Source organism: Oreochromis niloticus, linkage group LG3 (genome assembly GCF_001858045.2).
Source record: "Oreochromis niloticus isolate F11D_XX linkage group LG3, O_niloticus_UMD_NMBU, whole genome shotgun sequence".
Lineage (NCBI taxonomy): Eukaryota > Metazoa > Chordata > Actinopteri > Cichliformes > Cichlidae > Oreochromis > Oreochromis niloticus.
This window is the reverse complement of record NC_031967.2, coordinates 74,817,446-74,842,515: the sequence shown is the minus strand read 5'-3', so window position 1 is coordinate 74,842,515 and position 25,070 is coordinate 74,817,446. Positions and strand designations below refer to the sequence as shown.

Here is a 25,070-nt window from a genome sequence, read left to right as displayed (position 1 = left end):
CACAGGAACCCACCTGGACCTCCACCCAGCTCTGTGTCCTTACAGAGTGACGCGTCTAAAGATGAACCCAATAGTTTTAAAGTTGCAGAGAGGTGAGCTGTTAGTAACATGAACTGATGTCAGTTTCGTGTCTGATGTAAAATGCATCTCTGTAGGAGTGACCAAGGACAAACAGGCTCAGCTGTAGCTGTCAGTTTATCTGTTTTAAGACACATTTGGACAAAATTGGCTGTTTTTAACTATTTATTTTAATCAGAGGTGAAAATTTAGACGTCACACAACTGAATCCTAAACTATTATAGAAACAGCTGCTAGCAGTGTGTAGTTTGACTTTAGCGTGGTGGCTAAGCTAACAGAAACATGCCAGCTGTGCACTGTGAGGATGATACACTGCTCTAGAAAGCAAACAAAGGTTTGCAGAGCTTAAAGGTCATCGCTCTGATCAGTGGAAGATGAAAGCTTCACAGACTTGATGCACACACAGTCTCAGTGACACCCTCCAGGGTGTCCTCATCCTCCACACCTACACATATGTGGTCCTGGGCTGAACTGGTAGTCCTCAGTCACAAAAGGAACTCAGAACTGAGCTTATATTATATTTTTACATGCTGTAGTGCCAATTTTGGGAGCGTTTCAAGTTGATATACATCAATACAACCATTACAGCCTAAATTTTAATAATATGTATGCATTAAGTGCATAGTAATTACATAAATTGCAAAAAATTGCAATAAACTACAAAAAAATTAAAAATTGTTTTTTTTTTTTAACATATATTTCTAGTTAGAGAAATTTAAGAGGCTTATCCCTCAAAACTGTAAATACAAAAAAGTTGCACAAAATAGTTTCCCACCACAGGAAATTTATTTTGAGTGTCTTCATAGTTTTATTTTTGAAATATACCAATTTTTATATACTGCAGGAAAAACGAAAAACAAAAATAAATAAGCATCTAAGCATTCTAAGCATCCCAGAAACGACACAGAAAGTCATGAAGTCAAACATGACTTTTAAAAACACCAGTATAGGCTCTGAGGCCCTGATGGTAAAACAAACTACATTTCCGCGAATATGACGTCACTTCCGGTTTCTGGCAGGTCATGGCGGACATGTGATAGTTCGCACTGAGGTCTATTCCAACATAGGGAGTGTTATGAACAGCTGATCGGATCGGCAAAGCGTGTTTCTGGAATATTATGTTTTTGTTGCTGCAAGCGCTTTTTATGCAGTTTTTGCAAAGCTATATGTGGAAGGAAACCGTGACCTAGGACAAGCTGATGGCATAAGATGTAAGTACAACTCCTCCGGTTTCATATGCAAAAAAAATTATTGCACTAGCTTACGTGGTTGCAGTGCTACCGGAATTTTAAAAGTAGTTGCGCAAAACGGAGCGTGCCCGCTCTGACCGGTTTTAAAGAGTTAACACACAGGAGAAGAAATATCAGCATATGTCTTCTGATAAAAATACACTGGATGATGATTTTATAGCATCGGGGTTTACGCCCCCTCGTGCGTCAATTACAGATTAAAATACATCGATTACAGTCAATGGTACATCTTAGATGGCTATAAACAGACATAGAACTTCTCATTTCTATAACACCTTCCAAACCAGGCAATAAACTTCAAGCCCTCAGGGTCTCTGAGGGCTGGTTGTTGACTCCGGTAATCTCTCACCAAGTAGACTAAAGTGCAACAGGTTGCAACAAGAAGCTGAATACATTTGGGCCTTTGCTCAGGCCTGTTCCTAGATTATGTGTATTGTAAGCATGTATGCAGTTATCCTTCTATGTTCTAAGTCACCCACACCATGGATTGTGAAGTCATAACGCTTCACAAAGCTCAAGACCTTTAATAGACTGAACATCAACTCTGAATAAGCACAAATATGCAATGTGTGTAAAATGATCATAACTACACCTGTAATAGAAAAGGTTAATATGATGACAAACATCTTTAATACAATATCAACCCTGTAAGAAATATTATTAATAGAATAATGCTGTAAAGAATGTTATTAATGCAATTATAATAATGCAGGTTATTTGGCAGCAATAAAAGAATTTCTGTATCTCCACATTTGCCTCTTGACATTCCAAAAAGGAATGTCACCACATCTTGTGTTGTATCACTCCCTGCCCCACTCTATGGCTTCTAAGTTCATCTAGTAGATTGAATCCACCCGTCCGGGGTCCGCAGCCCTTGCCATTATCTTTACCAACAATCCTCTGACACAAGGAATGACACAACAACCACAGATGACCAGTATCCCTAAAAGTGTGGCCAGGGAAAGCATTACCGACATGGCCAAACCTTTCCACCGTCCAAACACTGATGCCACCCAGGACTCCAGCAGGTTTTCGATACCTGAGTGCTCATGCATGGTTTTAGACAAGGTTTTCAGGCCCTCCAGAGCTCGGGTTACTGAGCCATCTGGGGCAGTATTATTGGGGATAAAGGTGCAGCACATGTCTCCGAACATGGCACAGACGCCTCCTTTCTCCACCAACATGTCAAGGGCCATTCGATTTTGCACTCCCATCAGCGAACTCGGACCCAATTGTTCTGCAAACCCTTCCATGGCGTCCCTGGTAAGGTTAGAGAGTCTCAGCAAGTTGTAATGAATATAGTTAATGCGATCAACATTCTTATTAGGCGTTACCCAAATGAATATACTTTCAAATCCTGAAGCTACCTGGTCTGCCAGCTTATACTCGTTTGGAACTCCCCTGGGCACTCCTATGGAGTCTATCCAAGTTGGTGAATTCAGCCGAGGATCATATGCGTGTGTACCCTGGGTCCCTCTTTTTGCCAAAATGTGTCTTTTACGTCTGGCGGCTAAGGTATGTGTGTTGTGTTGCGGAATGGTCTTTACCTGCTTTCCAATAAGTATGAGTGGAGCTCAATGTCATTTACATGACATTTATGCAGAGACTCAGTATTTGCAGTGTTGGCCCTTCTTTTTCAGGACCTTACCTGAGTTAACAAGACAATTACTGAAATGATCTCAGCAGGTCCTTGAATGACACCAATGAAATGCAGTGGAAAGGTGCAAATTGCTATTATAAAAGCTTAAGCAGCAACTTTTCCAATTTCCAATACATATATAATTCTCAAAACGTTTGGCCACGACTGTACATCTCAGGTAGCAGCTGGTAAATTTGTCACTGACATTTTTGCTAGACTTGGTACACCCACTTACCTGATTTCTGACAGAGGGTCTCCTTTTGTGAGTGAGCTTTTTGAACATGCTGTTTCTGCCTTAGGCTCGGTGTACAGACTCACTACAGCATATCACCCTCAGACAAATGCTACAACGCATCAACCAGACTCTGAAGACTGTAATCTGCACTTATGTAGGTGATAAGCACCAAGTTTCTCCCTCAGATTTGCTTTGCTCTGGTATGACTCCTGCCATGATGCTTTATGGTCGTGAGTTAGACACCCTGCTTGACCTTATCACTCAGCCTTCTATGGCAAGTGTTGATCAACCGGGGGTACCTTACCCTGAGACTCTTAGAGCCTCCCTACAGGAAGCTCATGACTATGCCAGAGCGGCTCTTGACTATAGCCATGACAGACAAAAACATTACTATGATGTGAGACATTGACATGCTACTTTTCATGTTGGTGACCATGTGAGAGTTAAGACGCACCCCAGGTCAGATGCTCAGTCTAACGTCTAACTTTACTGCTAAACTTGCACCACTGTTTGAGGGAGCATTGTGTAAGTCTCAGAGAGTCAGTGGTGTTAATTACAGACTCACTTGGGTGGACTCCGATGTGGACGCAGGGCTTTATCATGTTGTGAACATGCAACCCTTCCATACCTGGGACTCTCTCACTTCCAGTGAACGCTCTGTTTCATCTCCTGCTGGGAGAGAAACAACAGAGTATCTGAACACTGGAGGCGTCCAGATCCTCTTTTTGTTCTTCTCTCCCTATAATGGTTTCTCCCGTGTGTAACCGGACTAACGTGCTCCAAGTAATGTGTGGTAGAGGTAGCACTTTTGTTTTTGATATTTTAAATAAATGAGAACTTGTGGACAGTCAGAAGCTGTTGCTCATTCAGTATCCACTTGCACACCTCCACGGCCAGCTTCATCTCCACTGCACGTTACAAGTACAGAGCTGCTAACACAGCTTATATGCACACCTGATCTGTTTGTCAAATCATTCCTTTTCCCTGAACCCACAGAGTCCATCCCAAATGCTTAGGGAGCCAAATCCTAACAGTTCTTTATTCAGTGTCTGTGAAGGTTCTCAGTCATCCAGGTCATCGTAGTCTAAGGAGCTTGGAAAGAAAAGGCCATTTACGTCCACTGTGAGCGACCATCTTTGAACAGAGGCAGTGGTTTACGACACCAACTGTCTGCCATCTATAATCCAGTTCTGAGATCCTTCCCAGACGCCTTAACGCCCACTCACATCCTGGGCCATCTGACCTCAGGAAATCACATGATAGGGTGGGGCCAGGTTTCACTATGAGCTCACCCGAAACCCTGGCTGATTAGGTCCCACACCTGCTTTCACACCTTGGCTCATGTGATTAGGTAGAGGATCATCAGGGGGTCCTTTGTCCCTCTTTGGGGGGGAAACTCCCACTGGGTATAAATCTGGGACTCCCCACCATTGACCCTTAGAACTGAAGACGTTTCTCGGATGAGAGGTGAAACGTCTTCAAGCAACTTAAAGAAGTCCAGACGCTTTTCTTTCCAAGCTCCTTAGACTTCTTTATTCAGTCTTGTCTCAGACGCTATGTGATGCAATGTTATCAGTGTCTCTGACCACAAATGTATTCTGTTTAATGTCCAAAACAACCTGCAAGGAACAAACCAAACCTACATGCACATGCACGCTTATCAAACAAACTCAAACTGATGTGAACAATCAGGAGTCACAGATGTTTATAGTTGCTGCACAGAGACGTCACAGCAGATGCTGTCAGCAATGTTTCAAATACTTTTATCTTATAGATGAGTAAAACTGCAGTGAATAATTAAGTTAAATATTTTTGTCTCGTTTCTTTGTTTTCTTTTTATCTACTTCTTGGACATGAGTCATTAATAAATAATAATTACTAAAAGACTTAAAATCACAATAATGTTTCATGTTGTCCTGTCAGAATAACAACTAATAATAATAATAAAACTAATAATAATCCTAAAATCATATTTAGACATCTGTAGTTCTAATCTAAGAGTTGTAGTTTGATCAGCAGAGACCAGAGCTGTCAAAACGATTGTGGTGAAGCTTCATTCCTGAGGTTGAACTTATGAAATATTCAGAAATATTTAAACTCTATGTAGACATCCTGAAGCCTTCATCTCACAGCTGCTGCACACAGAGAAAAGTCTGATTAGTTTAACTCAGAGGAAAACTTGTCCTGATCAAAATGAGCATGTTGTGCATTATCAAGTTGAATTAATCTGTGGATATTTCTCCAACTTTACCAAAGTCTGGCACAAATATTTTTGTACATTGAAAATGAATGGAATAAGCCCCCGAAATATGGGTCCAGCTCAGAGTGGGTCTGCATAAATGCAAGTGCAACAGAAACATGACACACAGTTATATAACTCTATATAAAAGCCATTTATTCATTTGGTTTGTATTTGTCTGTGAAGGTACTCAGTCATCCAGGTCATCGTAGTCAAAGGAGTTTGCAAAGAAAAGCGTCTGGACTTCTTTGAGTTGCTTGAAGACGTTTCACCTCTCATCCGAGAAGCTTCTTCAGTTCTAAGGTCAAATGGCCGAGAGTCTCAGATTTAAACCCAGTGGGAGTTTGAGTTCCCTCCCCAGACGACTTAACGCCCACTCACATCCTGGGCCATCTGACCTCAGGAATTCACATGACAAGGTGGGGCCAGGTTTCACAATGAGCTCACCCGAAACCCTGGCTGATTAGGTCCCACACCCGCTTTCACACCTTGGCTCATGTGATTAGAGGATCATCAGGGGATCCTTTGTCCCTCTTTGGGGGGAAACTCCCACTGGGTTTAAATCTGGGACTCTCGGCCATTTGACCTTAGAACTGAAGAAGCTTCTCGGATGAGAGGTGAAACGTCTTCAAGCAACTTAAAGAAGTCCAGACGCTTTTCTTTGCAAACTCCTTTGGTTTGTATTATTAAAGAGGAGGGGTTGGGGGGGCATGTGTGTGTATATATAGGCAGGGTGAGGAAGTCTTAAAATACAGATGGGATAAAGATAATGAGAACAGAAGAATCACACACGTAAATAATACATTTGTTAGCTGCTCAGAGTAGCTGCTCCAGTTTATGCTGGAGGGGAACCTGCTCACCTTGGATATTTTTTTGGTTCTGCAGACAGTGCATCTGCTCATACTGGGACCAGTCTGCTTCATCAGGAGATTCCTCCTGTCCCCAGTGTGGAGAAAGATCCAGAACCAGAGCTGGACTGCAGACAGCCAGTCAGAGCAGCTGTGTACAAAGTAAAACTGAACATCTGTCTGCTGATGGACTCATTTCTGAAAACTGGACTTCTTGTGTTGTTCAGACATTGAAGAGTTTTCTTTCTCTTTAGTCTCTTTGTTTTTCTTTCTTTCAGCAGATGTTGGTCTGCAGCAGGTTTTAGATGAACATAAGATCAGTCTGAGGAGGAGATGTGAACGTGTGACTGAAGGAAGTGATGAAACAGGAAGTAGAACCCTCCTCAACAGGATCTACACTGAGCTCTACATCACAGAGGGACAGAGTGAAGAGGTTCATACCCAACATGAGGTGAGGCAGCTGGAGACAGCTTCCAAGATGGACGCCCTCCATGACACTCCAATCAGGTGCCAGGACATCTTTAAAGCCTTTAAAGACCAACAGAGACCCATCAGAGTGGTTCTGACCAACGGCGTGGCTGGTGTTGGAAAAACCTTCTCAGTGCAGAAGTTCACTCTGGACTGGGCAGAGGGCTTGGAGAACCAACATGTCAGTGTGGTGGTTCTGCTTTCATTCAGGGAGCTGAACCTGATCAGAGATGAGCAGTACAGTCTTCTGGAGCTGCTCCATGTTTTCCATCCAACATTACAGAAGGTCACAGCAGAGAAGCTGGCTGTCTCTCAGCTTTTGTTCATCTTTGACGGCCTGGATGAAAGCAGACTTTCATTGGATTTCACCAACAGGAAGCTGCTGTCTGATGTCACACAGAAGTCATCAGTCAGCGAGCTGCTGACAAACCTCATCCAGGGGAATCTGCTTCCCTCGGCTCTCGTCTGGATAACTTCCCGACCTGCAGCAGCCAATCAGATCCCTCCTACATGTGTTGACAGGCTAACAGAAGTACGAGGCTTCACTGATGCCCAGAAGGAGGAGTACTTCAGGAGGAGATTCAGTGATGAAGAGCTGTCCAGCAGAATCATCTCCCACATGAAGACATCCAGGAGCCTCCACATCATGTGTAGCATCCCAGTCTTCTGCTGGATCACTGCTACAGTTCTGGAGCACATGTTGACTACAGAGCAGAGAGGAGAGCTGCCCAAGACCCTGACTGACATGTACTCACACTTCCTGCTGGTTCAGACAAAGAGGAAGAAGAACAAGTACCATGAGGGACATGAGACGAGTCCACAGGAGCTGACGGAGGCTGACAGGGAAGTTCTTCTGAAGCTGGGGAGGCTGGCGTTTAAACATCTGGAGAAAGGAAACATCATGTTCTACCAAGAAGACCTGGAGCAGTGTGGTCTGGATGTGACAGAGGCCTCGGTGTACTCAGGAGTTTGTACAGAGATCTTCAAAAGAGAGTGTGTGATCTTCCAGAAACCAGTTTACTGCTTTGTTCATCTGAGCATCCAGGAGTTTCTGGCTACAGTCTACATGTTCCACTGTTACACCAACAGGAAGACAGAGGTGGTGAATAACTTTCTCAGAGAAAAACGTATGCCGTTTCGATCGAGATTTTCTTCAGTTTTAAATCACAGTGATTATAGAGACAATTCATCTCTGGATGGTTTCCTGGAGATTGTGATGATGATGTCCCTCCAGAGTAAAAATGGCCACCTGGACCTGTTTGTTCGCTTCCTTCATGGCCTCTGTCTGGAGTCCAACCAGAGACGCTTAGGAGGTCTGCTAAGCCAGACAGAGAACAGTCCAGGAACCATCCAGAACATCATCAACAACCTGAAGAAGATGAACAGGGATGAAATCTCTCCTGACAGAAGCATCAACATCTTCCACTGTCTGTTGGAGATGAATGACCTCTCATTATTTCAGGAGATCCAAGATTTCCTGAAGTCAGAGAACAGATCAGAGAAGAGACTCTCTGAGATCCAGTGCTCAGCTCTGGCCTTCATGCTGCAGATGTCAGAGGAGATTCTGGATGAGTTGGACCTGCAGAAGTACAACACATCAGAGCAGGGACGACTGAGACTGATTTCAGCTGTGAGGAACTGCAGAAAGGCTCGGTGAGTCCAGATGTGATCATTAACATCATTAATTAGTGTAGATTAGTAGTTTAGTTCTTCAGATATACACAGTACTAAATGACTCTCATTAGTTTGAGTTTCTCAGATAAAATGATATTTTGTGTTGATCAGGAAATGTGTGTGTGCACTTAGCATGATCCTGCATTGGTAGTCGTACGCTGTGTGTCGTAGACTCACATCTACATGTAGTACCTTTGTTGTGTCACTAGGGGTCAGTATTTTAAAACTGCTGCTGCTGTTGTTGGTCATACAGACGTTGTTGTTAGAGAGAGAGAAATAAAAATCTATGAAGAGCTTCTTTGTAGTGAAGTGAACTCTGATGTTAAAAACAGTGACAAATATCCAGAGCAGTCACCGTCTGAGCTTCTCCTCTGACTACAGACAGAACTACAGACACAGAGTTTAGTGGCATAAACATGGTGAAGGAGAATGAAGGTGCTAATTAAAGTGTGATGTCCTGATGTCCCTGAGTGACAGTGCTGTGGTTCAGAGTGAGGGCTCAGAGGTGAACCAGCTGTGCTCTCTTACTGCCAACAGTGGGACAAACTGAGTGAGAAGACACTGCTGACATCCAACATGTTCTCACTCCCAAAGCGTAACATTTTACGCTTGGTGACAAATCGTCAACATATTACGTTTTCGGCCACTCAACACGTTCCTAAATGATGACATCAAAAAAATGAGGAAAAATGAGAACCGTTTGCACTCAATCTACACGTTTGCTCTTTTTCTTAAAATGCTTGGGAAAACACAGTTTATGGTTAGGCTTAGGGATAAGGTTAGGTTTAGGGCTGGAATACACGGCTGGAACGTCTATTACCGCAGGAGCATCATTCCACTGGATTTCATCCATAACCTGGCGCGCACCATAAGAACACGGAAGGTCACCTTTCGCATTCCTCAGGAACGCAGCAGCATGTGACAAATTGTCGGGATGTTAAGCCTCGGGAGTGAAAACAGTCTGCAACATCTGGACAGAACAGGTTTCAAATATGTGAGCTAACGCTCTTAGAGTATTTAAAAGTAGAATGGGAGGCAGAGCCTTCAGTTTTCAGGCCCCTCTTCTGTGGAACCAGCTTCCAGTTTGTATTCAGGAGACAGACACTATCTCTACTTTCAAGATTAGGCTTCAAACTTTCCTTTTTGCTAAAGCATATAGTTAGGGCTGGACCAGGTGACCCTGAATCCTCCCTTAGTTATGCTGCAATAGACGTAGGCTGCCAGGGATTCCCATGATGCATTGAGTTTTTCCTTTCCAGTCACCTTTCTCACTCACTATGTGTTAATAGACCTCTCTGCATCGAATCATATCTGTTATTAATCTCTGTCTCTCTTCCACAGCATGTCTTTATCCTGTTTTTCTTCTTTCACCCCAACTGGTCGCAGCAGATGGCCCCGCCCCTCCCTGAGCCTGGTTCTGCCGGAGGTTTCTTCCTGTTAAAAGGGAGTTTTTCCTTCCCACTGTCGCCAAAGTGCTTGCTCATAGGGGGTCATATGATTTTTGGGCTTTTCTCTGTATCTACTGTACAATATAAAGCGGCTTGAGGCTACTTTTGTTGTGATTTGGCGCTACGTAAATAAAACTGAATTGAATTGAACGCTGATGTCACAGCAGCACATGGATTCACTCTCATTCCTGCTGCTGCTCCTAATGACCAATGTCTGACTTCATTTCCTCATTAATCACAGAGCTGATTGTTCAGTGTTTAGTTGTTGCTGCTGAAATATCGTCCCTATTTTCTGCTCATGGAATTCACAGCTGTGTATTTGGCTGCTGTTAATATCCCCGAGCTAACTTCCTGGGAGCGCTCGCCAAACATCATGATGTCACCAGTGCTTTATAGACGGTGGGAGGATTAGGTTGTAATCACAAAGTGTTTGTGTCCGTGCACTGGAACCTTCCACAGCATTCCTTTATTGTACAGACGCAGCACAGAGCAACTCCATGGATCCCAAATCCAACAGATTTAAAGTGTGCCACATCCATGTAGTCACATCAGTGATTGTTTTTTAGAACATCCACTGGCATGTTTAAGTGTCCTGCTTGAAATCATTTAAATCATCCATGAAATCATGAAAAATCCTTTTAGTGTTTCTAAGTTCACACTCTGTCTTCTCTCTCTCTCCATCCTCCTCACTGCTTCTTTCACTGATAATCACACAAACATAGGGATGGGTATTGATAAGATTTTCACAATTCCAATTCCATTTTCGATTCTGTTTAACGATTCGATTCTTTATCGATTCTCTTATCGATTCTTTTTAAAAAAGGAGAACACTAAGGTCAATTAGCTTAAAATTTTGTTTTATATCTTCTCTTTGAACAAGATAGAAATTTAGGAGTTACAAGGCCTTACAAACTCAACAGTGAGATCTTAAGAGATCCACAGCCTACGGCTCTTCAATGGGGTGTCACAGGGTCCCAGGAAAGAAATTGTAAATGTAAAATAATAAAATAATTATTCTTCTGTAGCAATAACGAAGTATAACATGAATTATTCTGTAGCAATTACACAAGAATATCCAGTAATGTCCCTGCCTCCAATTAAACACATTCACTTACTGAAAATCGGGGGCATCTGCTGTGGCAAATGGGTGCAAGGCTTTTACCACAAACTTAGTCACTGCTCGGTGACATTCGTCTATCCTGGCCTGAAAGGAGACTCTACCGGTAGACTGCAGCGAGAACTGCCAGCATCTGAGCCAGCCAGACTCTGTCTGTCTCATCATGGTCACCTAAATGCACAGTAATGGCAGGTTTTGTAATAAGGCAGATCGCACTAACATAATATGCACTGTTAGTACTGTTAGGTCGGGAGAGGACGTGCAAACGTTACCACTGCTGCTGGGTTGAGATTCACGAGTCCGGAACGGAATTAAAAACACGACATTCATTTTAGGTTATCGTGTGTTTTGTGAGCAAATGCTTTTGCATATTCGTAGTGTTTCCTCCCTTAATTGAAATATCTACTTTGCAAGTATTGCAAGTTGCCCTGTTGTCATCCGTTCTCGTAAAGTATAACCAAACTTTTGAGCGTTTGAGCCGCTTAGGCGGCATGTTTCCTGCCAGGTAAATGACGCTCCGCATCATGCTGACGTCATTCGAGGCGACTGGAATCGATAAGGGAATCGTTTGCAAAAATGGTAAACAATTCCAAGGAATTGAAACAGTGGGAACCGGTTCTCAACAAGAACCGGTTTTCGATACCCATCCCTACACAAACACCGTATTGAACTACAAAATAACACAATATCATCCTGTGGTCATTATTATAAGAGCAGGATCCATATTTGATATAAGAGTAACACACTGCTTGGTTATGTGCAATCATCATCAGTGAATGTGGGTCAAACAGAAGCTCTCTGATTGGCGGCTGACCTTGGTTACGTGTCAACTCTCACCTGTTTCTGTTTGCTCTCTCTTTGCTGTCTCCATCCTCTCTCTCCTTTCTCTCCCTCTCTATCCTTGTACCGTCACTCAAATTCAATGGAATCAGTGACATTTACAAACCTATCAAAGACAAACTGATCCATGTCAGTTTATAACAATATTCAAAGTTGGACACAGACAGGTAACATCATTTTGACTTGCTGTCACTTGGATCTGAAGTCATAAACACTGAAGCCCAGAACAGGAATACAAATCTTTTCCCTTCAACAAGCGATATACCAGCAGATAATGGCTCAGAAAGCTGAAATTAGCGAAACATTTGTTTAGTTCCCCTGATATCAGCAGCTCTGAGTTCATTCATCATTATTGTCCAGTGATGAGAATTTTGCTGCATTTGGTAACAGTCATCAGGTTTTTCCTGCGTGTGGACGTGAACAGTTATACCTGACAGCAGCAGGTAGCAAACAGAGATCATCTTTCCAGCTGGAACTCTTCACTGAGCTGAACTCATTCAAAATGTTCTGGAGTCAGATTCAAAACAGGAAACAGTCCAAATGTGTGTCTTCACTCTGACTCTGGATCAGATCTCAGTGACAGACTTTTGACATTATGGAAGCCTAAATGTGACGCCATCTTCCCTCCTTCATCTGCAGATTAAAGCCAAACAAATATTCTCATTAAAAGTCTGCAGGTCTGAGAGAGACTCAATCATTGTGTCATGTCAATGACAGTAAGAAGAGCTGAATCACAGATATGAGGATCAGATTCATCAGATTATGACCTCACTCTGTTTTGTCTTCATATATATTCAGTCTGTGTTTATAATAGAGATGGCACGATACCACTTTTTTATGTCCGATACCGATATCATAAATTTAGATATCTGCCGATACCGATATGAATCCGATATTGTGTTTTTTAATCAATAAAACTGTTTTTTTTAATATCTTGCTGCATTTTGTATAAGTTCATACTCAAGTTTAAATAAACAACAACACTAAAGCTATTCTGTTATACCTGTATGTAAAAAATACACTGCGCCCAAAATATTTCATAGTTCAGCAACACTGATCAATCTAATAAACTTAATCCTCCCTATTCTGGTATTTTAAAGAGTACTTAGCAGAAATATTAAGCAACCTAACTAATAGGGTTGCAAACTCCCAACAAAAAAAAATAGGGAACCACCCCCCACCCTCCACCTCATGATGCTTAATCGATGTAATCAACTTTAATTTGATGCAGGGTGAAAAAAAATGCACAGAAACAAATTATTTTTCAAGAATAATTAAATAGATTCAACATCTTTCTTCAACAGAATTGCAGAATTCACAGATGGTATCTTCCCAAAGGAAAAAGTACTATAGCTTACTAGGGTATATTAGACTTAACAGTTACTATATACAGTAATGGACTTCTATACATTTTACATCAGATTAAAACTTTGGGTGTAAGATTCAGATAATTATTTATTAAAAGCTACATATTTTAAATGAGAATAAGAAAGAAAAGTATGTCTTTGTGCCCCCTTTTCCCTGTTCATGCCCTATCGGCCCCCCTGGCTAAACTTTGCTAGATCCGCCCCTGCACAGTTACCAGCCGTCAGCTAAAAGGATCCTGGTGTAGAAAGTAATATTAAATAAATTCTAACAACAGCTTATCAAGGTTAAACGTGCTGCTGTTGTTCAGCCGCTGGTTTCCTCTTTCTGGCGCGAAGTGGGCGATAAACAAACAAGAGAGACGGACTCGCGACAGAAAAGCCGATCAGCTGATCATTAAGCAGTTTCACACTGAAGTAGCAGCAGCAGAGGGAGGGAGAGAGAGAGGCAGTCGCTCCATATATCGGTTGTTAAGCTTAACGCGGGAATGCTTTACAAACATTCAGAGATGAACTTACACACTTGCTTTACTTCTCTCTGGGATAACTTCCTCGGAGATGAAATGCTGGTTTGGTAGCGAGGCTACAACTACACACAGCTGCTCTATCACGTGAGCGCACTGCTCCGACGTGCTACGGTTATGAGCCGAGTTACGCAGTGTTGCAAGTTTTGTGAGCTGCTTTTTTGATATTTAATGGATCGGATTACATTTTTTATTTTTCACCGATATCCGATCCAGTAATTTAGGTCAGTATCGGACCGATACTGATACGTAATATCGGATCGGTCCATCTTTAGTTTATAATGCACATTTTCTGCTTTTATAATAACACATTTTATATTTTCTATAATCACAGACTGACTCATTGTGGACTCTCAGAGTCTCACTGTGAAGTTGTGGCCTCAGGTCTGAAGTCCAACCCCTCCCATCTGACAGAGCTGGACATGAGTGGGAACAAGCTGGATGATTCAGCAATGAAGCTTCTGTGTGCTGGACTGGACAGTCCAAACTGTCGACTGGAGATTCTGAGGTGAGTTCACTGACTTCAGGTGTTGTTGTTTTTCTATATTTCAGATCTTTGATTGATGTTTGAAACTTTCTTTAGTACCTAAATGTTCAGGATGTGTCTGAAGACAAATGTGAAGAAGCAGAGGAACACAGAGCAGCCTAACACAGGCCCAAACATGACAACAAAGCAGGATTCAGGCTCTGTGAGAGGATTTCAAACAGAAGCTGGAGAAGAGAAAGGACTATGTTGGAATGGCTACAGAAAGCAGGCAGCTGAGACCAGTCCAAGTGTTTCCAAGGAGCCCAGTCTAACATTCATTTATACACTAACATACAGAAGTGAATGGGAAAATGAATCCATAGTTTCAAATGTAGAAATAGTTCTCAGTTCATTTACAGAGTTTAATACAGTTCATGGGGAAATGTTCAAAACAGCAGCTGGTTGGAAGTCTGCTTCACAAAGTTGGTTCCAATTCCAATAGTTTGTGATGAACTTGAATGCAGCGTGAGCAGTTCACTGCCTAATCCCACAGAGACTGACAGTCTTTATTTCTATTGGCTGGCAGTTAGATTTAGAGTCTGTGGGTCTGTGTATGAAGTAGAGATGGCACGATACCACTTTTTTATGTCCGATACCAATATCATAAATTTGGATATCTGCCAATACCGATATGAATAGTGTGTTTTTTAATCAATAAAACTGTTTTTTAATATCTTGCTGCATTTTGTATAAGTTCATACTCAAGTTTAAATAAACAACAACACTAAAGCTATTCTGTTATACCTGTATGTAAAAAATACCCTGCGCCCAAAATATTTCATAGTTCAGCAACACTGATCAATCTAATAAACTTAAACCTACTCCATCCTCCCTATTCTGGTATTTTAAAGAGTACTTAGCAGAAATATTAAGCAACCTAACCAAAAGGGTTGCTTTACTTCTCTCTGGGATCAATTCTTCGGAGATGAAATGCTGGTTTGGTAGCGAGGCTACAAATACACACAGCCGCTCTATCGGGTGAGCACACTGCTCTGACGTGCTACAGTTATGAGCCGAGTTATGCCATGTCGCAAGTTTTCTGAGGTGCTTTGTTGATATTTAATGGATTGGATTGCATTTTTTATTTCTCGCCGATATCCGATCCAGTAATTTAGGTCAGTATCGGACCAATACCAATACGTAATATCGGATCGGTTCATCTCTAGTATGAAGTACAATTCATGTGCAGTTGTTGAAGTTGTAGAATGAGAAATGGCAGTTTGCGGTATTTCCTGCTTTCATTGTCCTGCTTGTGCTGATGAAAATGTTTATTGACGTGTGAATTTATTCTTCAACGCTGCCTGAACAAAGTGAAAGTTTTCTTATTTTTGTGGAACACAATTCAACGCACTGACTTGTTCTATTATCTAACCATGAAAACAAGAAACAGAAACAGCTGACCTTCAAAGTAAAAGCTGCTCCGTTTGAAATGTGTTGGCAAAGAGCATTTGAATCTCATTAGAATTTCCAATAAAGGATCCACAGAGTTTGGTGAAAATAATGATAGTAGATGTTTGTGTGAAAGTGCTGGAAGCAAATTAGTGTGTGATGTTCTTTCAGTGTTGCACTTTGTAGACGGTCCCTGAGCACTGGTCTCACAGCCAGCTGCACATAGAGACCAGTGTTGTTAGTCCAGGTCTGAAGATGACTTGTTGGAATGAAAATGAGCTTGTAGTTTGTCTGCTTTAATAATGTGACTGGAAAAAGGTGTTGGACTTCAAATATGTCCATTTCTTTTACACTTCACCTTTAAAAGTGAAGCCATGTGGTTCCTGGAAGGAAAAACACGGCTTTTTCACTTTTTTTTTTTTTGATAACGACTTTAATGTGAAACATTGAGAGTTTTTTCTTCTTCTTGTGTTTGAAGCTGCTTCCTGTTGGCTTCAGCTGTTTGGAGTTTCCATTATCTAAACTTCTACATTCTGAACCTTCTTCAGCTCTGAACAGCTGATGAAACACTAAATGATTTCAAGCTCACACTTTGTCTAATAAACTCACATCTTTCATTCTTTATACAGAATGGAGAGCTGTGGTTTGTCAGAGATCAGCTGTGATTATCTGGCAGCAGCGCTGAAGTCCAACCCCTCTCAGCTGAGAGATCTTGACCTGAGCTACAACAACAACCTGAAGGATTCAGGAGTGAAGCATCTGTGTGGTTTTCTGGAGAGTCCAGGATGTGGACTTGAAACTCTGAGGTCAGTCACCATGTTTTAGTTGTGTTGAGATGAATATGATGTCAAAGTTGTGCTGACACTAAACTGCAGACATCAGGCTGATATTATACTTTTAGTCCATTGGCTGTAGCAAAACAATGTTCAAACAGTGATACTCAACGTATGGCCCGTGGCCCACGTGGCCTGCCGACCTTTCCTAATTCAGAGAGAGGGGACCCTGATTAACTGTGTAGCATTCTTCCTCACAGTTCTAAGTATCAGACACAACAATGAATATTCCACAGCTGACTCTTTAGCAGGTCAAAGGTCACAACACACAGCAATCTGTAAAACAAACAGTTTGGAGCAGGAATTATTGCACATTTACAAACTGAAACTGCTGCATGGCATGCTGGGTAATGCTAGCTGGTCAGGTATTGGTGTGTTAACAGATGTGAGGCTCTGTGGCTGCAGAACACTGAAGAAGAGAAAAGAGAGATGAAGGATGAAGATAAAAGGTGGAGACGAAGCAGAAGGTTAGCTCCCATGAGGAGCTGTGTGGGCGGGGTTCAGGCAGCCCCACCCACAGTGAAGCAGGTGAAGAGTAATAAATAAAGACTTTAACAGCAGACAGGATTTCATAAGCTGATGTACAAACATGTAGAATGATGGTGGCAGCTACAGAAGCAGGTCGATACAGACTGAAGCGTGTCTCCTTTGCATATTCTATATTTGATTCTGAGAGTTTCCAGAAGAGCAAACATCAAACACGCCTTCAAATATGTGACGAGTCAGACTGACATCATTTCTACAGAGACCAGTGTAAGCTAAACCCACTGATATCCCAGTGTTGCTGTTGTTCTACATCATCATTAATGCTGCTCCACCACCAGCACTGCAGTTGACCAATCAGCTTCTGTGATGTCATGTGACGTTCTTTGACTCAGACTGGAGAAATGCTAAATGGCTAACCTGAAGCTAACCTGAGAAACAGTCAAAGTTTCATACAAAGTATGTGTTCAGTATGTGATGAGTTTGGTAGTATTGTGTGTGCACACACATCTCCTTTATGAAGAAACTGTTTGTCCAACAGTGGGAAACATTTCAGAGAATATCTAAGAGGAATATCTGTGAAGCAGAAGCTAAACATAGTAATAGAACCAAAGCAAAACAATGATCCAAATCCTGCTCTGAGCCATCGTTTAAACATCACTATCAGACAGTAAAGTCTTCCAAAGATTGCTCACCTCTCACACTTAGTTACAGATACTGGTGCTGTCCACAGATCAGCTCACCTGATGGGTCTCCATGATCAGCTTTGTTTCTTGGAGATAAAGGCTGAGCCCTTTAGAGCTTCAGTTCTCCAGAGGAGCAGGATGTCTGAGGTCTGCAGAAACACATGTAACACCCATCCCACGTTCTATTGAGAGGGGCACTGGTTTCCTGTTGTTATTTTCCTACTGATACTCCCATTGTGATGCTTATGATATAAACTATACAATAAAACTACAGTTAACTCCATTTTAGTGAATGATTAGTTCCAAAAACACAAACGAAAATAAGTAAAATTAGTAAAGTTAGTTAAACAATGGTAAGGTATTTACCTCAATAGAAACCAAATAATCAAAATAGTGCCCACATGCACTTCCACCGACACACACACACACAGCCCTGAATCGTGGCTCGGGTGCGTTGGGACCTAAAACAACATGGTCGCTTCACTTGTTGAAAAGCAGTAAACTAAAAAGCACATGCTCACAATAGTACTCAAACCTCCAGGCAGTTAAAGGTGATAGCAGGGGAAACTGGGTCAAGGCCACCAGCAGGCCGCGGCAGCAGCACTCACAGTTGTCATCTCCACGTCCTTCCACGTGAACACATAAGTTCAGCACACCAGCAGAAGGAACCTCTCTGACACGCCCCTAGGACGTCCGTCTCCTCCAACTGAATCACACAACCCTGCTAAATGCCAATTCACATGCTATAATATTCAGTCTTAGCATTAGCTTAATAAATAAAAAGAAAGCAGAACAAGAGCTTAACAAATATGCTAGGCTAAGCTAGCGGCTAATCGCGGTTAGCTCATTTTACAAAATAACATAAGGCAGTGTCAGACAGAATTCACATTTACCTCACAATAGGGTACAACAGTTTTCGAATCCAGTTAACTATCTGTCAACCTGAAAATTTGTCATCCTTCTATAAACTCCGCATCCACACGACAAGCTGTTCAGCTCTTGTCTCTCTCGCTTCCTACCAAGAGCACCTGGCTGCAGCCACTGGGGAGCGCCATATTTCGACCTCCACAGTATATGGAAACACGTATCTTCAGTTAAATCAACTTTGACAGCGAAAACTAAATTTTGTTTTTGTTACTATTGATGCTGCTGATAAATAAATTTGGTTCTAAGTGTTTTAACACTCTGGGTTTATTTTATTTTTTTTAAATCACCATTCCTTCAGCTTGTTTGTGGCCAAAAGTGTCCATGTGGTATCTTTTTGTTTCTTTCCTGCTTTTTCTGCATAAAGGTTTTTTTAATAAATATAAAATAATCATTACTTTTTACATTTTTAATCCTTCAAACACCTTTTTCACGGGTAACCTTTTCCCGTGTTGTAGTTGTGTGTCTTATTTTTAAAGGATTATTTACGTGTTACCATAGCGACCAGAGAGCATTAAGGGGCAGAGAGGAGGATGTTACTCTCAATGTTGTTGGCGCATTTAAGAAGTACGCTGCTAATAAAGTTACACAATTACAAAGTGAATTCGCGTTTATTATTATATTTACAAAATACTAGAGATGGCACAATACCACTTTTTTATGTCCGATACCGATACCAATATCATAAATTTGGATATCTGCCGATACCGATATGAATCCGATATAGTGTTTTTTAATCAAAACGTTTTTTTAAATCTTGCTGCATTTTGTATAAGTTCATACTCAATTAAAAAAACAACAACAACAATATAGCTATTCTGTTGTACCTGTATGCAAAAAAAAATTTCATAGTTTCGCAATACTGATCAATATAATAAATTTAAACCTACTCCATCCTTCCTATTCTGGTATTTTAAAGAGTACTTATCGTAAATATTAAGCAACCTAACTAATAGGGTTCCAACTCCCAGCAACAACAAAAAAATAAAAAATAGGGAACCACCTAGGGCTGGGCGATATGACCCAAAATTCATATCTCGATATTTTTTTGCTGGATGGCGATATACGATATATATCTCGATATTTTTTTAAAGCCATAAGTTAAGAACAAAAAGAGAGTTCTTAGTCACACTGTGTCTCAGATGTCACACAGGCACTTTTATTTACATACAGCATAGATGTACATGAAGAAATTAATCAAAAATAAATTATCAGCATTTATTAAATAATAATGCTCCATAAATAAAAGAAAACAATGTTTTTTTTGTGCATAACAAAAAGCTCACAATTGTGCAGTCAAAATGTAAACTAAAAGACGCTGAGCATAATAACAAAGAGACAGATTTCACAGCTGCTCTGTTCCCAAGTTCTACTGTGTGACTGACAGCCTGGAGATTGAAATCCTCTTCGTAACCATGTCTCTTAACAGGTGACATTTATGGCCCTTATACACACACAATACGGTGATATTACGTTAAAGCACAGTACGTATCACTCCGCAAGGCTCCAGACTACGGTAGCCGTAATCCTCCGACAATCCATCAAGCGGTACAGCCCCGTAGCTTACCAAAGTCGTACTAAAACATTTTTGACAGATTGCTGAGCGCCGTGTACCACATAAAATTGGTTCGCGGTCAGTAAGCACAACCAGAATTCATACATAAGGCGCACTGTCGATTTTTGAGAAAATGAAAGGATTTTAGGCCGTGCAGCCCCTGTGGGCTGCATGTTGTTAGCGCGGTTAGCTCCTTAGCTCGCTAACACATTGACGCCGTCCAGCCCCACACACGGGGCGATCCGCGGTAGCTCGCTAACGGAGATTTGCCGAATTCATCTTGTCATTGCCTGCAGGTGAAGCTATGGGGGAGGAGTTGTGTTCAGTGAAGGAGAGCCGAGGCCGAGTAACGTTGCGTAGAGACAAAAGTGGACGAAAGAGAGGCAAACCTGTGGCTCCACAAGTATAATTATAACGTAACATACACTATATCGATATAAACGATATTGTCACATCTTATATCTCGTATGAAAATATATCGATATTTTTAAAAAACTCGATATATCGCCCAGCCCTAGAACCACCCCTCACGCTCCACCTCATGATGCTTAATCGACATAATCAACCTTAATATGATGCAGTGTGGGAAAAAAAAATGCACAGAAATAAATTATTTTTCAAGAAATATTGAATAGATTCAACATCTTCCTTTAACAGAATTGCAGACTGCACAAAGGAAAAAGTACTATAGCTTACTGGGGTATATTAGACTTAATAGTTACTATATACAGTAGTGGACTTCTATTCATTTTACATCAAATTAAAACTTTGGGTGTAGGATTTGTGGAGATCAAGGAAATATTTTACTGCTGTTGTTCATAATCGTCATCATTACCATTGCATTAATAACATAATCAGATAATTATTTAATAAAAGCTAGACATTTTAAATGAGAATAAGAAAGAAAAGCATGTATTTGTGCCCCCCTTTTCCCTGTTAATGCCCTACCTGCTATCAACAGGCAGTGTCTTGTTACAAAATATACAAGAGTAAAAGTGTTTTTAGCATGTGCTTCAAAGCTAAGTTTGACTGGGAAACTCAAAGCTCAATAGTCTGTATCAACAAAAATTCACTGCAGCCTGTGTAATTTTTGATGTGTCATAATTTATTCCAGTCTATCTTGCAAATACATATTTGCGTTGCAATGTCAAAAAAAAAAAGTGGCCACAAATGGCCAGGATAGAGCCAAGAGGGTTAATGTGTAAGATGTATAAAAATATCATTGATTACAAGATAATATATTAATGTTAATAGCAACTGTAAGCTTTTTACTTTGAAGTTACAAGTATAAACAATGCTGTTACATTTACACTTAAATTTTTTACTATAAGTTTGGACATGGAAACAAGTGACCATTTTATAATAAGTTTAACTTCGCTTTCCGGCTGTTATGACTTTTTCAGTGGATAACCAGCATTATCAGTTTTCCAACCCAGCAGAGGCTAAGCACTTTCTGAGCGGCCTGGATTCGGCTAACATTCCGGGTGACTAAGAGGATTTCTAAGTTAAGGGTCAGTTTACTTCTGTGGTTTATTCCTGGATTGGGGTTTCGTTACACCTTTCGACCTTTCGGTTGAGATTCTTTTTTGGGGGGGGGGGCGTGAGGAGGGATGCCATTATGGGAATTTTGAGTGCTACGGACCAACGATTTCATGATTTTTTTTCTCTCTTTCTTTCTTCTTTTTGTTTTTTTTCTTTGCTCTTAACTGACTTTGGTTTTGTTGTTCCTTTTGATGTTATGGTGCCAATTGTACTGTATAGACCTATTTTTTGGACCACTGGGTTGTTTCATGTAACTGGCTTTAAGATTTGTTATATGGGTATACTGGATTTTCTTCTGGATAAATCTGTACAATAACTTGGCTCGCGTGGTGTTATGGAGTTATGTAAAATAGTGTCGTGGAATATAGCAGGTTGTCATAATGTTATTAAAAGGAAGAAAATCCTCACATACTTGAAGCAGAAAAAGACAGACATAGCCCTGATTCAGGAGACCCATCTTGATGAGGCGGAATCATTAAAGCTTAAAAGAGATTGGGTGGCTCAAGTCTATGTTAGTGCATTTTCTGCTAGAAAAAGAGGGGTGGTCATATTGATTAGAAGAAACTTGGATTTTCAGGTTTTTAAGCATTATACAGATCAGGAGGGTAGATGGGTGGATTTGGACGCATGTTTACAGGGGCGGAAAATGACATTGGTCAGCATATATGCTCCCAATTCTCCTCAGCCACAGTTTTTTTCATGAAGTCTGTAACATTGTGCGGGCTATAGGTGATACAAATATTGTAATTGGGGGAGACTTTAACCGGGTCAGGGATGTATTGTTGGACAAATCCTCCCGTACTGGACTAAGTAAGGACCCAGTAAATGCGGCGGTGGACGTGATGTCAGAAGAACTGAGCCTGGTAGATATATGGAGACTTCTTCATCCTCATGAAAGAGACTATACTTTTTTTTCGCATCCTCACTCAACCTACTCCAGGATAGACTATTTCTTGGTGTCTCGTTCTCTGGTGAGTCTAACTATTGGGTCCTCTATTGGTAATATTGCTATAACGGATCATGCTCCCATTGACCTTGTTCTTTCTGGTAATGATAATATTAAACCGTCACCTAGGTGGCGTCTGAATAACTCACTATTGAAGAATAAAGGTCACTGTGAATGTATAAGGGAAATGATAAAGGAGTTTTGGTTGCACAATGAGGGCTCTATTGACGATGTTGGAATGACCTGTGATGCTTTTAAGGCCTACCTGAGGGGGCGCCTTATCCAGTATTGCTCCTTGATTAAAAAAGCTGAGAGGGACAAGCTGATGAAGCTGGAACAGGATATCAAGGAGCTTGAAAAACAACACATGCTGCACCCAGAGAGGGAATTATGGAACAAATTAATTAAATTTAAATTTGAGATGAATAGTATACTGGAGAAAAAAGCGGAATATGCAATGTTTTGTTTAAATCAAAAGTATTTTGAACAAGGGGAGAGAACAGGTAAAATGTTGGCACACAGGGTTAAGCAGATAAAATCTAGCAACCTTATACCATCTATTTTTGTTCCTAGTAATAATAATAAGTTGACCACCAGTAAAAAAGAAATTAATGATGCCTTTACTAAATTCTATCAGGAGCTTTACACTTCCAATGGATTGGTGGAGGAACAGAGGCTGTCAGATTTCTTTTCTTCTATTAAAGTTCCCAGCCTGTCTGAAGACCAAAGAACTGTATTAGAAGGTAAGATTACACTAACTGAAGTTAAGCAGGCAATTGGCAGTCTTAGATTGGGCAAATCTCCAGGCAATGATGGATTTCCATCAGATTTTATAAGGTGTTCGTGGGCGAATTAGCTCCAAGACTACTGTCGGTATATCAAGATGCGTTTCAAAGAGGGAGACTACCATTTAGTATGCGATCGGCAGGGATCACATTATTATATAAAAAAGGGAAAGACCCACAGCATTGTGGGAATTACCGCCCAATTTCATTAATTAATGTGGACGAAAAGATTATTTCCAAGATACTAGCTTTTAGGCTTGAGAAAGTTCTTCCTTGTTTGGTTCATAGGGATCAGGTCGGTTTTGTGAAAAACAGAAGTTCTGCAGATAATTTACGTAGGTTATTGCACATATTCTGGAAGAGCAGGACTAATCTAGACCCTGTCGTCGCGTTCTCCTTAGGTGCAGAGAAGGCCTTCAATAAAGTTGAGTATCCCTTTCTGTTTTATATGTTGAAGAGATTCGGTTTTGGTCCCATTTTTAGGCAGTGGATTCAGGTGGTATACACAGATCCAATGGCTACAGTTACTACCAATGGGATAATGTCACCCTCCTTTTCGTTAAGTCGGGGTACTAGACAAGGCTCACCTTTATCACCACTCATTTTCGCCCTGTTTTTGGAGCCTTTGGCTATTGCATTACGTGAATGTAAGCAAATCAGAGGGGTGGATATGGGTCAAGAAGAACATAAAACTTTTTTGTATGCAGATGACATTTTACTGATCTCAAGTAACCCAGAACAGGCTGTTCCTGCAATTTCCTCAATTATTGATTCCTTTTCTGTAATCTCTGGCTACACCATAAATTGGTCTAAATCGGAAGTTATGCCCATTTCTAAATTGTGTCCTCCAGTCATGAGGAGCTCATGGCAGTTCAAGTGGATGCCCGAGGGTCTGACTTACTTGGGGATTAAACTGACCCCTGGTTTAGACAACATAATGCAAGTAAATATTTCCCCAGTGATTCAAAACATTCGTCCGCTGTTGCAGAATTGGGTTAAGATAAATCTGTCCCTTTTGGGCAGAATTAATTTGGTAAAGATGCTTGTTGCCCCTAAACTTCAGTACCTTCTTCACATGTTACCGTTAGCAGTCCCACATAATTTGTTAAAGCTTTATAATACATGTGTGGAGGGTTTTGTGTGGGCAGGCAAAAAGCCATCTTTTAATCGGTCCAAATTATATGCTGCAAAAGATAATGGCGGGTTGGCATTGTCCAAGATGGTTTGGTATCACTATGCTTTCTCCCTCTCTCAGTTAGTTAAGATACATAATTCCCTTACAGAGAAGCCTTCATGGGTTGCGATTGAGGAAAGTCTTGTGGCCCCTTCGTCTTTAGAGGCCTTCCTCACTCAGAAGGGAAGACCAGTACCGTTTAAAGATCCTGTATTGGCTTTCATGCAAGAGACCTGGTGTAGAGCTCACCAATACACCAATGTTAGCCCTTATCTAACCTCTAGAGCCTCTATCTGGTATAATAAGAAAATATTAATTGGTAAGAAACCAGTCAGGTGGGAGGCTTGGGCTAGGACAGGTATTAATCAGGTGGGGGATTTATTTGGGCAGACTGGTATGAAATCGTTTGCAGAAATCAGACGAGAATTTAATCTGGATCCAAGGGAAATTTGGAGGTTTTTTCAAATAAGACACTGTATTAAAACCATTTTGAATAATAACCC

General features: G+C 41.1%; 1 protein-coding gene across 1 annotated transcript; it reads left to right on the top strand.

Annotated features, from left to right (window-relative positions):
- Positions 1-6,599: 6,599 nt before the first annotated feature.
- On the top strand, positions 6,600-17,018 carry LOC109196965 (protein NLRC3-like; the record flags this gene model as incomplete). The annotated part of the gene is made up of 4 exons (XM_019351685.1): positions 6,600-8,410; positions 14,059-14,232; positions 16,269-16,439; positions 16,856-17,018. Coding segments are annotated over 4 exons (2,319 nt in total), but the record flags the coding sequence as incomplete, so codon positions are not given.
- Between the last annotated feature and the right edge of the window lie 8,052 nt (positions 17,019-25,070).